The 14,515-nt window shown below is 40.2% G+C and overlaps 1 protein-coding gene across 3 annotated transcripts in view; it reads left to right on the top strand.

Annotated features, from left to right (window-relative positions):
- LOC148823692 (putative oxidoreductase ZK1290.5) overlaps window positions 1–13,856 on the top strand; it is a 73,835-nt gene extending 59,979 nt beyond the window's left edge. Inside the window, exons 5-8 of one of the 3 annotated variants that reach the window (XM_088928201.1) lie at window positions 172–354; window positions 2,201–2,260; window positions 3,465–3,561; window positions 12,897–12,983. In XM_088928201.1, the coding sequence (XP_088784327.1) occupies window positions 172–354; window positions 2,201–2,260; window positions 3,465–3,560 (339 nt within the window). In that variant the 3' untranslated portion in view covers window position 3,561; window positions 12,897–12,983. Of the gene's footprint in view, window positions 1–171; window positions 355–2,200; window positions 2,261–3,464; window positions 3,562–5,437; window positions 5,681–12,896 lie in introns of those variants that run through there. The other 2 variants (XM_088928202.1, XM_088928203.1) reach the window with 2 other exon arrangements.
- The last annotated feature ends 659 nt before the right edge of the window (window positions 13,857–14,515 follow it).

The raw sequence follows: 14,515 nt of genomic DNA, 5'->3' as shown, positions 1-14,515 counted from the left end.
GCGGTGTCCCTTTTCTGTAACCTGTTGACAATGTCCTAAATGAGCTCCTACTTTCTTGTTATTAGATTTAAACTCGGGGCCTTCTGCTCCATAGTCCTGTCTTCTGGCGACTCTTTTTGCCTGCTGCCTGTGTCATCCAGGTGCAGTGAATAGTTCCTCATTCCTTGGCAGGCGGAGTACCACCCCTTCCAGCAGCCGCAGGAGCTGGTGGACTACTGTCGGCAGCAGGAGATTGTGTTCGAGGGCTACTGCCCTCTGGCCAAAGGAGATGCTCTCACACATCCCACCATCATCCAGCTGGCAAACAAGCACGGCCGCACCCCCTCCCAGATCTGTATCCGCTGGAGCATACAGGTAAGAGGAGGCTGAGGCCAAAGCACACTACAGCCTGCTGGGACTCAAACCTGCTTTCTTGTACTTGAACTTGAACTTGAACTTTATTGCCACATGTTACCGGTACATGTACTGGTACAATGGAATTCTTACTTACAGAAAGTCTCTCGGTTGTTAAAACAAGTGTAAAAACACAAAGTGCAGACAGTGCATCAAGACAATATACAAACAGTAGACAATGTACAAGTAAACAAGTAAACAGTTTGAATGCTCCCTGAGGTGGTTTGTACCCAAGAAGCCTCGGGGCTTGACCAAAAGAACTATCAGCAAAAAAAACAGTTTGTCAATGTGTATCATGAATATAAAAATAACATATTGCTGATTTTTCTTCCCATTTAGAGTACTTCTTAATGGCTAGAGCCCATCTTCATAGCACTTTGGAAGTTTTGTTAACTGCATCGTTCAGTAAAGGCAGAAATGCAGCAGTAATATAAAGCACCCACACGTTTGCAAGGCTTTTGGTCATCTTCAGGTCTCATTTAGTTGCATTACTTTCTTGCAACCTATTTCGGTTTGTTGTGTTGTACTTAAAACACAACAACGAGAGGGAATGGGGGAACGAGAGAGAGAAGGGAGCCATTCCCGGGACTCTCTCTGTGATGATAAGAGAGCATCTGTGAGGGAACTTTTGTGCAACATATTTTTTGAACACATGCCAGTTCCCTGTGTGAACCTCTCACCCTTGTAGTCAGATATAAATATCGATACTGCTCCTTGAGGAATGAAAACACTGAGGGCCATATAGAGTGTGTGCTGATCTGAAACATTTCAACTTGTGTCATTGACTGAGAATGCAATGGGCAAAGCAGCTTGTTCTATTCCAGCTTAACAGCCTGTGAATTCCCGCATTAATATTTTCTCAAGTTTTTTCTGTAAAGCTCCCTACATTCTGAGAGTCATTGTAAAAGTTAAAGAAAATCTGTTCCCATCTTACTCTGGTACTCTTAAATACTTGTAAAAATGAAGAAGAATTCTTTCAGTTCTTATCCTGACTATATTGTCTTGCTAGTTTTACATCTTTGGCTTTCACAATTCAACAAATCAGAAGCCAATTTTTCTCTGGGCTGTCTTACTGTCTTGTCATACTGTCTTGAAAAAGTTGACTTAGTACTGTAACAAGTTTTACAAGTGTTACAGTACTTAGTACTGTAAGTGCTAAGACTTTTAGGACTAAAATTATTAAGTCATTCTTAACACTATGTGTGAATAACTTCATTCGATAACTGCAGCAACCACTTCCCACATTAAAAGGAGCTTCTACAAAGCGTGTTGGGTTATAGGAAGTGTTTTACAATGTCTGACAAGATGTAAAATGTATTCTAAAAGGAGACCATTAAGCCAATGTAGCCCATTTGGCAGTTAGATCTGAAGATCTCATGTAGCTGTTTATTGAAAGACAACAATGTAAATTTAACATATCCAGTGGTGCCAGTTGTAAGACCCTGATTAATGTTATCAGGGACGAAACCATAGTAATTTTTAATATCACAAAGTGGAGAGTTTCCATTTACTCAAATTAGGAAGATATTTTCTTTTGAACAGAACCAATAGCAAATACACACTCTACTGTGAGGAGTTCCTCCTTCTTTGAAACTACTAATAAACAATTTTCTGAGCAAGACCTATTGCAAATTCCTCACTGGCATCAGTAAAGCTCTCTTGTCTTTTCTGTGAGGCTATAATAAACCTAAACCCCTTTTCTGCTCATTGTCTGCTGATTACTGTGGGGCAGGGTCTGTGAGTTCTCAAAGCGTGTCTGAGTTTTCCCTTTTTGTTTTGTCATTCTTTCCTCACACTCTTTTTTCAGAATGGAGTGGTCACAATTCCCAAGTCAACCAAAGAGAAACGGATCTTGGAGAACTGTCAAGTAAGCTATTTCAGTTTGTGGTAAGATATATAACCAGAATAATGCTGTCAGTACTGGGTGGCACAGCGGCATGTTGGTAAGCCTTGCTGCCTCACAGCACATGCAACAAAGTTTGATTCTCTAACAGGTACATTGTGTGTGGAGTTTGCATGGTCGCCTCAAGTACCTATGGATTTTCTCCAGGTGATCCAGCTTCTTCCTACCTTTCGAAGACACACCAGCTGGGTTAATCGGTGTCTCTGAAACATACCTGTGTGTGAGTGTGTGTACACCCCATGCGATGGACTACATGTGGTCTGGCCTTTTGTCCCACCCTACCAGTGGGGTTCTCGGCCTCCACGAGACTTGCCAGAAACAAGCAGCTTGCAATAATAGATGGATAACAGTGTACATGGTACAATCTAGCTACAGTCAGAACGACAAAGCCCTAGGAACCCTCAGGTCCTCATGCCCAGTTTCCATATAGTATCGGTTTACAGTATAGGGGGTAAATACTGTAGTGTTCTTCTGGACTGGCCTGTCACTGCAGACTTGACAGTGGTCTTGTGCTTACCTCAGTCATAACTTTCCTTCATTTCCTTAAAAAATGTATTTTAAATGCTATTAAAATCCTGGAGTGATTCTATGTTCTCCCCAATTGCACAAATGTGCTTGCTTAGTGTCGAGTGGTGATTTGAAGTTGCACTGTGTCTGCCGCATGCGTCTGTATTAAACCAGTGGGTGGAAGATGCTCCTGAGGTGCAGGAGAGCTCTATGCTGCCTCTTCCCTCTGGAAGAAATATCCCATATCTGAGGCACCGGGGCATTGCTGGTTTCAACTCAAACCACAATTAACCCACATTAAAAAAACGGCTCATTTTCAGATCCGGAGCAAGGCATTCAGAAATGTTATGTTTGTCTTTTATTCCTGGCAATTTTGTGCCCTTAGCATGAAATAGTAGTTTTACATCAGAGTCATCGGTGAAGAGAATTAATTGAATAAAATCCACTGAATTCTCTTACAATTGCAATGTACCACCATAATAAGTATTGCAAATCGTAGTATTATTGTTATCAAGTGTAGTAAAGCTCAGTGAAAGCAAAATCAAAGTCAAATCTACCAGTGCAAACTTTCCCCAAGGGAGCTACTAGAGTTCCCTTTGTCCTGAGCTGACACTAGCTGTGCTCCATGGGAGACTCAGAATGTGCTTGTGCTGCCTCACAGGTGCTGGATTTCAGCCTTCAGGACAGTGACCTGAGAATTCTAAACGCATTGCATGATGGGAGGCATATGAGCTGGGATCCGACATACGTTGTGTAATGTAGGTGTATATCTTCATTACTTTTTGTTTATCTGTATTTGGTATTTCAAAAGTAAAAAGCCTTAAATCCTTGTAGTGTTCATCATCACCTATCCACTTATTTTGAAATCTAGACAATTGTTTCTTGACTCAATATGCATGTTTTACAAGTCCGGATAGACGAGGATGTGTCAGTGGGAACATGAAGTCCATGAGGCGAAGCTGGGGACATCATCTGCTAAAGCTTGTTATAATTCCACATAATAAGATAATACGAACCACAGTTTCATCTAATGAGTTTGCCTAATTTTAAAAACATTGTTCAGAATATGTTTGTTTAAATATTCAGCATACTCCATCCATGCGATATTAGAAAGCCACTTATTCCTGGCTGGGACTGTGGCCGTCTAGAAGCAGAGAGCATAACATCAGTCCATTGTAGGACACACATACAGAGACACTTTACAGACAGCTGGCAGTTAATAGCCCGTTTATTTCTAGAGAGCGAGTGCCAGGAGAAAACACATACAAACATGGGAGAACATGCAAACAGGCAGACCCTCAATCCAGAACTGTGACCTGTTTGCTCTTATAATGCAGAATACACCATGAATTCCTGTTATCTGTGCAGATATGCAAAAAAGCAACATGCAAGTAGTTTCCATCACTTTTTATATGATTTATTTAGTTTTTGCATTTACACTTTGCTTATCCAGTGCTTTTACAATGGTTTTCTATCCAACAAAAAATAAACAAATGCTCTTTTTTTTAGTCGTTTGTGCTGATTTAGAGACCCTTCTCCAGTCTTAAGTCTTAAATAAATGGATTTGGGGATTTACTGTTTGAAGTGATTTGTTTTAGCACAAATGTTTTCTGGTACACAAATAATGAGCTATCTTTACTTGCTGAAATTTCTATCATTTTCAATATGAAATAGTTTTCCAGTTAGTAGTTTTCTATCCTTTCACCATGTTAACGCCACCATAAATGGTGAGTACATGTTGTGCCAAGTGCTGAACCAATAATAGAAGGCCAAGAGAAACATTGCCTGAGATACCTCTATTCTGAGCAATTGTATGAAGGTTGGGGATGTACTATAGAATAGACTACACATTTGTGAAATCAAGCAGCAATACAGTGCTGTTTGGACACAGAGTTGTAGAGCCGCCTTTACTGGCATTATAGTTATGTCCTTTTCAAAGTTGAAGTGTTATTACAGGCCTCTACACTTTCTGTGGCGTTACACTGGAATATAAGCAAGAGAGACTTTTATATGACCCAACATTTTGAGCATCTATGTCACATGGAATGGGTTTACCAGTAGAAAATGACCACTGCAGATTCAATCACCATTAGACCAACTGCTCTGGATAAGGATGTCTGCTAGGCAAATAAATAATGATAATTGTAATAATGCTGCTAACCTGTGTGGCTCCCATATACACACTCTACACTGTGCACTGTGAAGAAGGTGGGATACACCCTGGACAAGACACCAGTCCATTGCAGGGTGCACTCAGACCAGGCCAGTTTCCAGCAGCCAGTTAATTAACCTACTAGGTACATATTTGTACTGTGGGTGGCAAATGAAGTGCCCAGAGGAAATACATGTAAATACAGGAAAATACAAACTCCACCCCAGGAATTGAACCCAGGGCCCCCGTACTGCAAGGCAGCAATGCTAAGCACTGCACCACTGTGTCACCCATGCAGTACTCATAATCAAGAAAATATATTTACATTCTAGTGCCAGAACTCTGGTGGCTGGTGAGCTGGTTATGTAACAGCTTCACCACACGGTACTGAATATCCACTTTTCATCAAGCTGAGTCTTGAGATATGGTGGCATTCTGTCTACTGGGGAAAAAAAGGTTAAAGTGCTGTTGTTGTTCTCCAGAACTGTCTGAACACTGCCTGGAGAGACGTGGAGATTCCCAACAGGATGTCTTCACTTCACTCTGCTATCTCTCAGGAATTCCTGTATCCAAAGATCTGGAATTTCTTTTGGAGGGGGTGAGGGGTTATTTCCTAGTTGGACTCTGTAAACCAGAAAAGTCAGGGCTATTCAACAGGGTTATTGTCATTTTCTCAGAAAATGTAATTACAATTTTTGTATTTCGTCTCCTCTTTTGATTGTTGTCATGTGACCTAATGATTGATTAAACCTTTTATTAGAAAAAAGAAGGAATTAAAAAGGTCCACTTTATTAATTAAAATTAAAAATGTCCAATCTTCTGAATTTTTACTGCAAAGTTGTTTTGTTCATTTGTATTTTTTTCTTTCATTGCATGAACTTCCACAGCATGGACTTAATAATAACTTTATTGCTTTCCATGGCAAATCTACTGTTTATAATTCCAGGCTGTGCTGGATTTCTTCTGTTTTAGTATTAATCTCTTTCACACTGTTTCAATCATACCAGTCCTCATTTGTCCTTGAAACATTTGTTCCCAAACTGGCTCTCAGTTTGTCTTGACTTCTGATCACATCTGTTTCGAATTGTACTGTGTCTTTAGCCATTTCTGGGCCTGGGCTTTGAACTTGAGCAGGAGTTTCTCAACTCCAAACTTCGGCTGCAAATCGATTCGCCAGGTGACTCTTACATGAGTGCCCTCCACCTGTTCTCTGCCTGATCTGTCTCATGCTCTTCTTGTTGTAGGACTTGCACAATTGGAACTATTTGCCTATTTTGCATGTTTCTATTCTACATTTTTTACATGATTCTATATTTCATTAAAATCATTTTTATTTTCCTAATGTATATCCCAGTCTACATCCCAGCTGAGTGAACACAATGATCCCGGAAAAATTACAGGAGCACATATACTGTATAGATGGCTGTGTTCTAATCTGTGAATCGAAAGAAGGTTCAACAGAGCTTGCATTTTGAAGGGAGGAAGGACACAGCTCCCATGGAGCATACCTTGTTCCACTAGCATCCAGCTTCTCCAGCAGCTGCTCTGTATCAGACTGATGAATTCTCCAAGCAGTTCTGCTAAGTCCCACTCCAAGAATTGACGTTTCCATCAGGAAATCAGTCACAGCTTCAACTCGGCAGTATTCAGGTTGTGATCCTAATTCTGCACATGGGTCTGAACAAGCAGTGTTCAGAATGTGGGTTACCTTCTTGGCCATGAGCAGAGGCTGTTACAGACAGAGGTACTCACCACATCCCCACAGCAGCACTGACTGTAAAGGCCTATAGGTCTCTTTGTGTGGGAAAGTGTTTTATCTTCACATGAAAATGCCTCCTTTTTCTGAAGAATTTTTTTTGCCTCTTCCTCGCTCTTTGTGATTTTAATTTATCCTGAGTGCTACCTGTCTTGTTTCTGGCCTGTGGTCGGTCAGGATTTTCATATTGTACCCGGTGAACATTTATTCACACCATCTGACCCTCCAGTTACTCTATCTCAGTTTCCCCTTAATTGGACCTTAGTAATTTGTACTCTCACTTTTGACTTGTTTGGCAATTGAAAGATACCCTGTATTTACAGTAACTACAGCTCTTGAAAATGCACAGCACTGCCAAAATATCCTGAGAGTCTAATACAGTGCACAGAGAGGTGAGATGGAAAAAGGACCCTGTGCCCCACAGGGACAGGAGATACGACAATGCTTTATTGTTCAAACCCTAAAACTGCTTTACTGCAACTGCTTCATTATCTAGTAGTGTAATATTTAGAGACTAAGACAGATTTCTCCTACTGGGGTTTTAGACGAGAATGACGAGAGTATTTTGTATACTATACTGGCAGGCTGATGGCCAATATGAGAATTATGGCCCATTCCAGTCTTATTTCTTGGTGCATTTCTGTATTTCATTGATAAAGCAGCACTAGCTTGTTCACTCATGATGGCTGAGACAAATGTAATATTGCAGGGTGGCTATCATTCAAACATGCTCCATGCTAGACAGCGATTTGAGCAGTGTATTAATCACACTTTTGCCCTCTTTTCCAGAATTTTCCTGAATTGTCACATTCTGTGCATATTAGCATCCAGTTCACCTTCTTCAAACAATGAATTCTAACACTTAATATAAATATACTGTATTTTAATAGCATGTTTCAATACCCTGCGGGCCCTGGATTGTCTGGAATAACCTGAGGTTTATACTCACAATTACTGAAAAATCTCTTAACGATCTTTCTGAGAATTCAGCCCTGAATTCCCCATTGTGGTACCATCTTTGTTGTCCTCAGGCTTGGCTCAAACCGTCTTATTTCCTAGATATTATAAAACAGAGATGATCTCTAATCATTACAGAATAGAAGAAGAAGGGATACGAATGAAAAGAGCTCCATATGGCCAATGTTGCTCAGAAGCTAATGGATTCTAGAATCTGTTCCAGTTGATGTATCATAGGATTCCTGAGATCTGATTTCAGCCGCATAGCTGGGATGTTTGTTGCAGGCACCTGCAACTCTTTGTGTAAATAAATGCTTCCTGTTTTCCTAATTTCAGTCTCAAAGCACCTGTTTCGAGCTTCTACTTTATGAAAATCTCAATGTATTCCATAAGTCCACCAGTTCTGTACATTCTAGTAATGCAGAAATCCAGAGAAAAAATGGATGGGAGACAACCACAGTCTTGTAGATGTTATAATTTTATATTTTATTTTAATTTAGTTGTATTTTATTATTTTATTTTATATGCAAGTGCTGTGTGCTGTACTGCATTACTGATGTGGAAAAGGATGAACAGAGAGGCAATGAGGCACTGTGTTAAACTGTGCTACCCAGTATGTGAGTACTGTGTTAAATAATCTCACCAAAGAGGTGTAACCTGTGTGGTTTGTGGTCCAGTGAGAGCACGTGGTGAGTGAGACTGAGCTCTCTATCAACGATCCTCTATGTTACCAGAGCACAAGCAGCTGGACCTAAGCCTGAGAATCTTAGCATTCACAGCTGGTTCACAGCTGGGCAGGTCCTGGGGGTGTGTGGACTTGCACTGAAGCCTTAGGAAAGCAACTGTCTAAAACAGGATCAACGTTTCAGAGTTCAGAGTTCTAATTACAGAAACAGTTAAGAAAAGAGGCACTTTTTGCTTCTTTTTTAATGCTTCCTGACTTGAAATACACATTGCATTTGTTTATTTAATAAGAGAACTTTAAATTTTAAAATTATAAAAGGTCAAGAGAAAATTATATTGATGAAGACCATTCATCAGTTTCAATGGATATATACTTCCCAGTCCTCAGACAGATATTGATGGCAAAACTAGAAATAAAACATTGATACCTGAACTATGAAGTTACTGTTCATAGTTAAAGTAAAAATACATTACATTTTAGATAATCTTACCAATATATAAATATTAGGGGGATGTCATAGTTTAAATTATAAATTTATTTATGCAGTTTTCCCGTATCTTTATCATTAAAATTATACAGAAGACTCTATTACAGTTTAAATAATAATATTATAATAATCTTTATTTTATATAGTGCCTTTAAAGGTGGCTTCTCAAAACGTTTTATAGAACAACAACAATAAAAAAATGCACAAGATATCAACAATGAAAATCCACAATGAGAGGAGACAGTTGATGGTGGTACTGAATATAGTAGGAGCAGAGGGGTAAAGAACAGAATCAATTAAGTAAAAGCTCTTCTAAAGAAAAAGGTTTTGAGTCTTGATTTGAAAGAGTTTAGAAAAGGTACTCTCTGGTAGAGAGAGGTAGAGGTAGAGGTAGAGGAAGAGAGAGTTCCAGAGCTTTGCAGCATAACAGGAGAAGGCTCTTCTCACAGAGTGCAGACAGGCTTGGGGGACAGATAGGAGACCAGAATTAGAAGAGCGAAGGTTGTGAGGTGGGGAGTAGGACAATAGTAACTCAGGCAGTTCAAGTACAGTGCCATTCACAGAGAGGGTTTACAAAGTATTGGATTTACAAAGTGATGGGCGGTGCCACTAAGCATGGCTTCAGTCTTGTCGCAGATAAGATTAAGGAAATTTTGAGTCATCCATGTTTTAATGTCAGAAATCCAATTAGATACAATAGAGACAGCCACATCAGTGTCAGGTTTGGTATGGATGTAGATTTAAGTATCGTCAGCCTAGAAGTGATAGATAAGATAAGATCACTTTATTAGCTATAATGTTATCCTCTGCCAGCCAAGGGATTTGAATCAGCAATCTTCCAGCCACAAGCGCAGATCCTTAGCCACAGTGCCATAACTCCGCCCGGATGAGGTTGAGGTCATGTGATCTTAAAAGCTAACCAAGTGGAAACATGTAAATGCTAAAAGTTAGGTGGCCACATATCAAGCCCTGAGGAACACCGGATTCAATGAGTCCGATTTCAGACCAAGAGATACAAAGTGACAGCAATCAGTGAGGTAAGACTTGAACCATTTGAGAGCAATGTCAGAAGCTTCAAACAGAGTCTCAAGACAAGAAAGTAAGATGTCATGGTTAACAGCATCTAAAGCAGCACTGAGCTCAAGAAGAATGAGGATAGAAAAAGAACCAGAATCAGAAGCCATTAGAAGATCGTTGGTGACTTTGACTAATTGGTTGTATCACAAGGCAAAGTGGGAGAAAACAAGCAAACAGTGTATTACAAAGAAAAAAACATACACTAATGGCAACCTCGTTAGAGCAGACAGGACACAACTCCAGAACAGTGAGATAAAAATAAAGATGAGAGAGCGACTAAAGAGCCAGGTAGTCTCCCACCTCATTTGGTGAGCTAGTCAGCACACAGAAGAAAAAAGCACAGGTTACGTTATCTGCATCGATTGTGAAGCACTTTACAAAAATGACAGTCACAAGACTATGCTACTTTAGTTTGTTTAAAACAAAGAATCTGGATATACTGTTTCAAAAAATGTTGATCAAATAAACGTTCAAATATTGGTCGGTGTAATTTCTAATGGGGCTGGTTCGGACCGACTTCGGGTCAGTTCTTTTATCATTTTAAATCGGGACGGGATAGAGGAATAGAGACTCCGCAGGTGAACAAAGGAAAGAAACGGCATCCAGTGCTGTGGTGAACACAGGCCACAAGATCCCAGTATTATGACAGTAACAAAAATAATTGGCTATTCTAAAGTGTATAAGCTTACTTACCTTCAAAGAAAGAACTCTCTTTGCCCTCTATATGCATGTTTATTTTCAGAAAACAAAGTCTGCTGTTAAGGATCTAAGGAGCTCTCTACATCATATCATCTAATGTTTAATTTTTTCCTGTCTCGTTTCTTGCTGTTGGGGGCTGAGGAAACACAGAGAACGGAAACAGCTGTCTGCATTGCTGGATTTGTAGATCCAGGCAGGCAGACACTAGGAGCCAAGTGAAAGAGACCACTGACACACCCTATTGTGTGTGGAGGGGAAATGTAGAGGCAGTCTGCCATTCTCACCTTTTCTTTAGAGATTTTCATTTCTGCAAAACCCTGCTCTGGTCTAAGGCACAAACTCAAGAGATGTATGATCACAGGGAGAATGAAGTATGGAAAATCCATGTCCAATTGCTCCTTTTGTTCTTCACTGTTTTCCTCAGAGACCCCCCCCCCGACAAAGGGGGTCTTCCTTCTGTAAATCACCTCAGCAAGCTTGTAGCAGGGGAGCACTTAGCCATCAGGGTGCCTTTGAGATCTTGCCTTCACAACCAATAGGATCTGTAATCAAAATGTCTATTTTTACAAATGCACATGGTCCAGTGTGAGTTGCTTAGTGTCTACAGTGTGACTTGAACAATATTAGTCTGCATTTGAATGGAAAATAAAACTTTCAGCAATAGCAGGCTGATCCAAGACCATTTGTCCACCCATTCATTCATTATTTTTTTTACTACAAGGAAAACTTCATACAAAAAAAGCAAAATAGGGGCCTCCCAAGGAGCTCAACCAGTAATGGCTGTAGCTCGAGTGGAAGCTGAGCACAATGATCATAGGTTCAAGCCTGGATTGTGTTGCTAGGTGACCAGGATTCCTCAAGTAGGACAACTGAGGGTCGGGTCAACTTGATGACACAATGGCCTCCGAGGTGCTTATAGACATGTAGACCTAGCAATTAAGGAAACACCTCTCTTTCAATCAGTGCCAAGTCTCCAGCATGAGGCAGTGCTGCCTTTGAGATGGTAAAAGACAATTGGCAGGAAGGTGGACGGGTGAGTGTAGTCTATCTGCACGTCCTCATTTTCCCCTGTGTGCTGTTAAGGGGTTTTCACTGTAAGACGAGGTGTAAAAAACACACAATTGGCGATTTCAAATCAGGGGGATGTAACAAAATAATTGGTGATTTTTAATTTTAAACAAAAACAGAATATCTCAAAGTGCAAAAAAACAATATTTGCAGTTTAACAAATATAGCTGTTTTTCATATCAGACATGTACGACTATTCAGTTGTTGTTTTTTTCTTGAGTATGAAATATCAGTCTGATACAGTATGTCCCTTACACCAGTTGCTCAACATGAGCAAAAATACGTAATTTCTTTTAAATTTTGTCAGCTGTTCCCTGTGGCTCATAAATGAGTTTTACATGTTTATACTGCTAAATGAAACACAGATACAGAATCTGGTTTGTATACTGAGTATATAAGGAGGAATGGATAAATTTAAGAGTGCTCTTCTCACGGTAATCTGTGTAATTTTATACTACATCTAAAGGGTTGTAAAAGCTGGTGGTACAGTATGTGCTCTGAAGATCTTTTGAAATGGAGGGCCAGGTCTTTTATGTGTTTTAGCTGGTCTGGCTAACTCGCTGTAACAGGGAGAGCTGACCCTAGCCACAGCCATGCCTGACAGAGACCACAGCAGTTCTGGAGACTCAGTAAATAACAGTGTGCTCTCTGCAGTCTGACAGCACTCTGCACAGCCCCAATCTCTGTGGTCAGCCTGTCAGCTGTCTTCACTTCATTCCAATACTTTATACAGCAGAACCCAATAACAGAAATCATCCCATGATCATGAACCACTTAAAAGGCCTCCTCTCTCTCAAAAAGTTATTTTCCCAAAAACTCCTTCTTTTATTTGCTGCCACACAATTAAATGGGAAGTGGAGCATTTGTTAAGACACTAAAAATAAGATAAAGGAGTCTTACACTTGTCCGTGTCTTGGCTATAGGCTTAGCCTTGTGCTCTCCAGATTCTAGCACTGCTGATTATCTAACACACTGACAGACATTTTATTTTCTATCAATTTCTTGAGCAAAGTATATCAGTGACATTCTGCCAGTGTCCCTAGAAAATACTTTTAAAATAAACCTGAAACTTTTTTTATTTTTATTTTTTCTGAAGGAAATCAGTATACATTTATTTAGCTGCAGTCCTTTGATATTCACATTAAACTCTAGTGTTTTGGATTTCACTGGCAGTTAATCATTTCTCCAAACTCCTGTTTCCCCTCTGGCCAGGTATTTGGGTTCTCACTCCCAGAAGAAGATATGAATTTGATCAGAGGGCTGGATGTTAACAGGAAGGTGGTTCATCTCAGCTGCCCATTTTGGAAAGGATAAAGCTGCTACACAGGGGAACCTGGACATCCTCAGTTCTCATGAGGTGACCAAAAAAAAGAAAGGAGTATTTTGTGGAGGATTCCATTCCACATTTGTATATTAATGGATTTTTTATGGACATGGCTGACTTGTTTTGCCATTTGAGTGATGAGGTGCCCAAGGAACTGGAATAATGAAAGTCACCCATTTCCCTCGGTCTGGAAAGCACGACATATTGAACTCTTCCCCCCACCCCCCGGGGCATCAACTGGGTAAATAAGCGCTAGACTTTGAGATACCGCAGCATGCTTGTGATTAATGAGCAGATGAGGGTGGACGGTTTTGAGGAGCCCCATTGTGTGTATACGTGTTCTTTGTTGTGGGGTTTCAGACAGCTCACCTCAGCTTTTGTGTCTGATTTCATGCATTAAGGGAACCTAGTTTTACACATAATGTGCATAATGTTGAAATTAAACTGAAGTTAAGACAGCAAGCTCAGGTGGTAGGGGTTAAAGGTTTGGATGGAGCATCTGAAACTGCTGGTTAAGAAGGCCTCTGCCATCTTGGAATGGCAGTGCTTGGCTGCAGCCTTGTCCTGCTTTGCTGGGTTTGCGGTCTGGGGTCCACAGCCCCAGCAGACCCCTCGTGCTCCTGTCTCTCACATCTTCATCAGGGCACTGTCACAGACATGAAGACGCCCTCAAACTTTTCCATTACCATTGCCTTTGCCAGCCATCAATTTGTAAATTGAAACTGAAACGGCACCAATGGCATCTAAATATGCAGCTTTCCAGACAGCCATCATCACTCAATTACAGGCAGAACGAGGAACACGCTTAATGCACTTCAGAAACTGCAGCCCTCCTGCCTCCCAGTTGAACTTTGGCCCCCCAGCACATTCTCTCTCTTTATTTTATGAGTTCAAAAGAATATTAGTTTATCATTTGCCAATCTGTATAGTCTAACAAAATATGTTTTGCACTTACATCTCTGGATAAACTTGTTTCAGATGCAAGTCTTGGTTTCCTGCTTGGTCCATTAATGCTGAAGTGTTTTTCCGTGTATTATGCTGCCATTAAATCTTACTAAAAAGGCAATTCTGGGTTGTGTTTTAATTTTTACTTTTTTTAATGCAGTGTTTCATAGCTCAAATGGCAAATTATGAGCATGCAGCTAAGAGTCTATTCATTTGAAATAAATTAATATGATGAAGCATGAGAGATGTGTTTAAAGAATGAAAAAACAAATGCATAACAAATTTACTTTGGTACCATGTCATAACGGCTTCTGTGTTTATAGGGGGCTACTACAGATTAAATATATAATTACACAGTAGTTTTTATAATTGATACAAAATTTTTAAAATGGCTGGGTGTATATCGCGTACCTCCAGTTACTCATTCTATGTACCTCGTGCTCTTCGCTTGCTTTATAACGAATAATGTTTCCTTGTCGTTATGAGCAGTGGGTCAGCACGCACCTTAGAGACAAACCATTACAGTCAAATCAAATCCGCTTCCAGTTGAATTTATTATTCT

This window comes from Atractosteus spatula, chromosome 11 (assembly GCF_055471065.1).
Source record: "Atractosteus spatula isolate fAtrSpa1 chromosome 11, fAtrSpa1.hap1, whole genome shotgun sequence".
Lineage (NCBI taxonomy): Eukaryota > Metazoa > Chordata > Actinopteri > Semionotiformes > Lepisosteidae > Atractosteus > Atractosteus spatula.
This window is presented reverse-complemented; position numbering and strand designations above follow the sequence as displayed.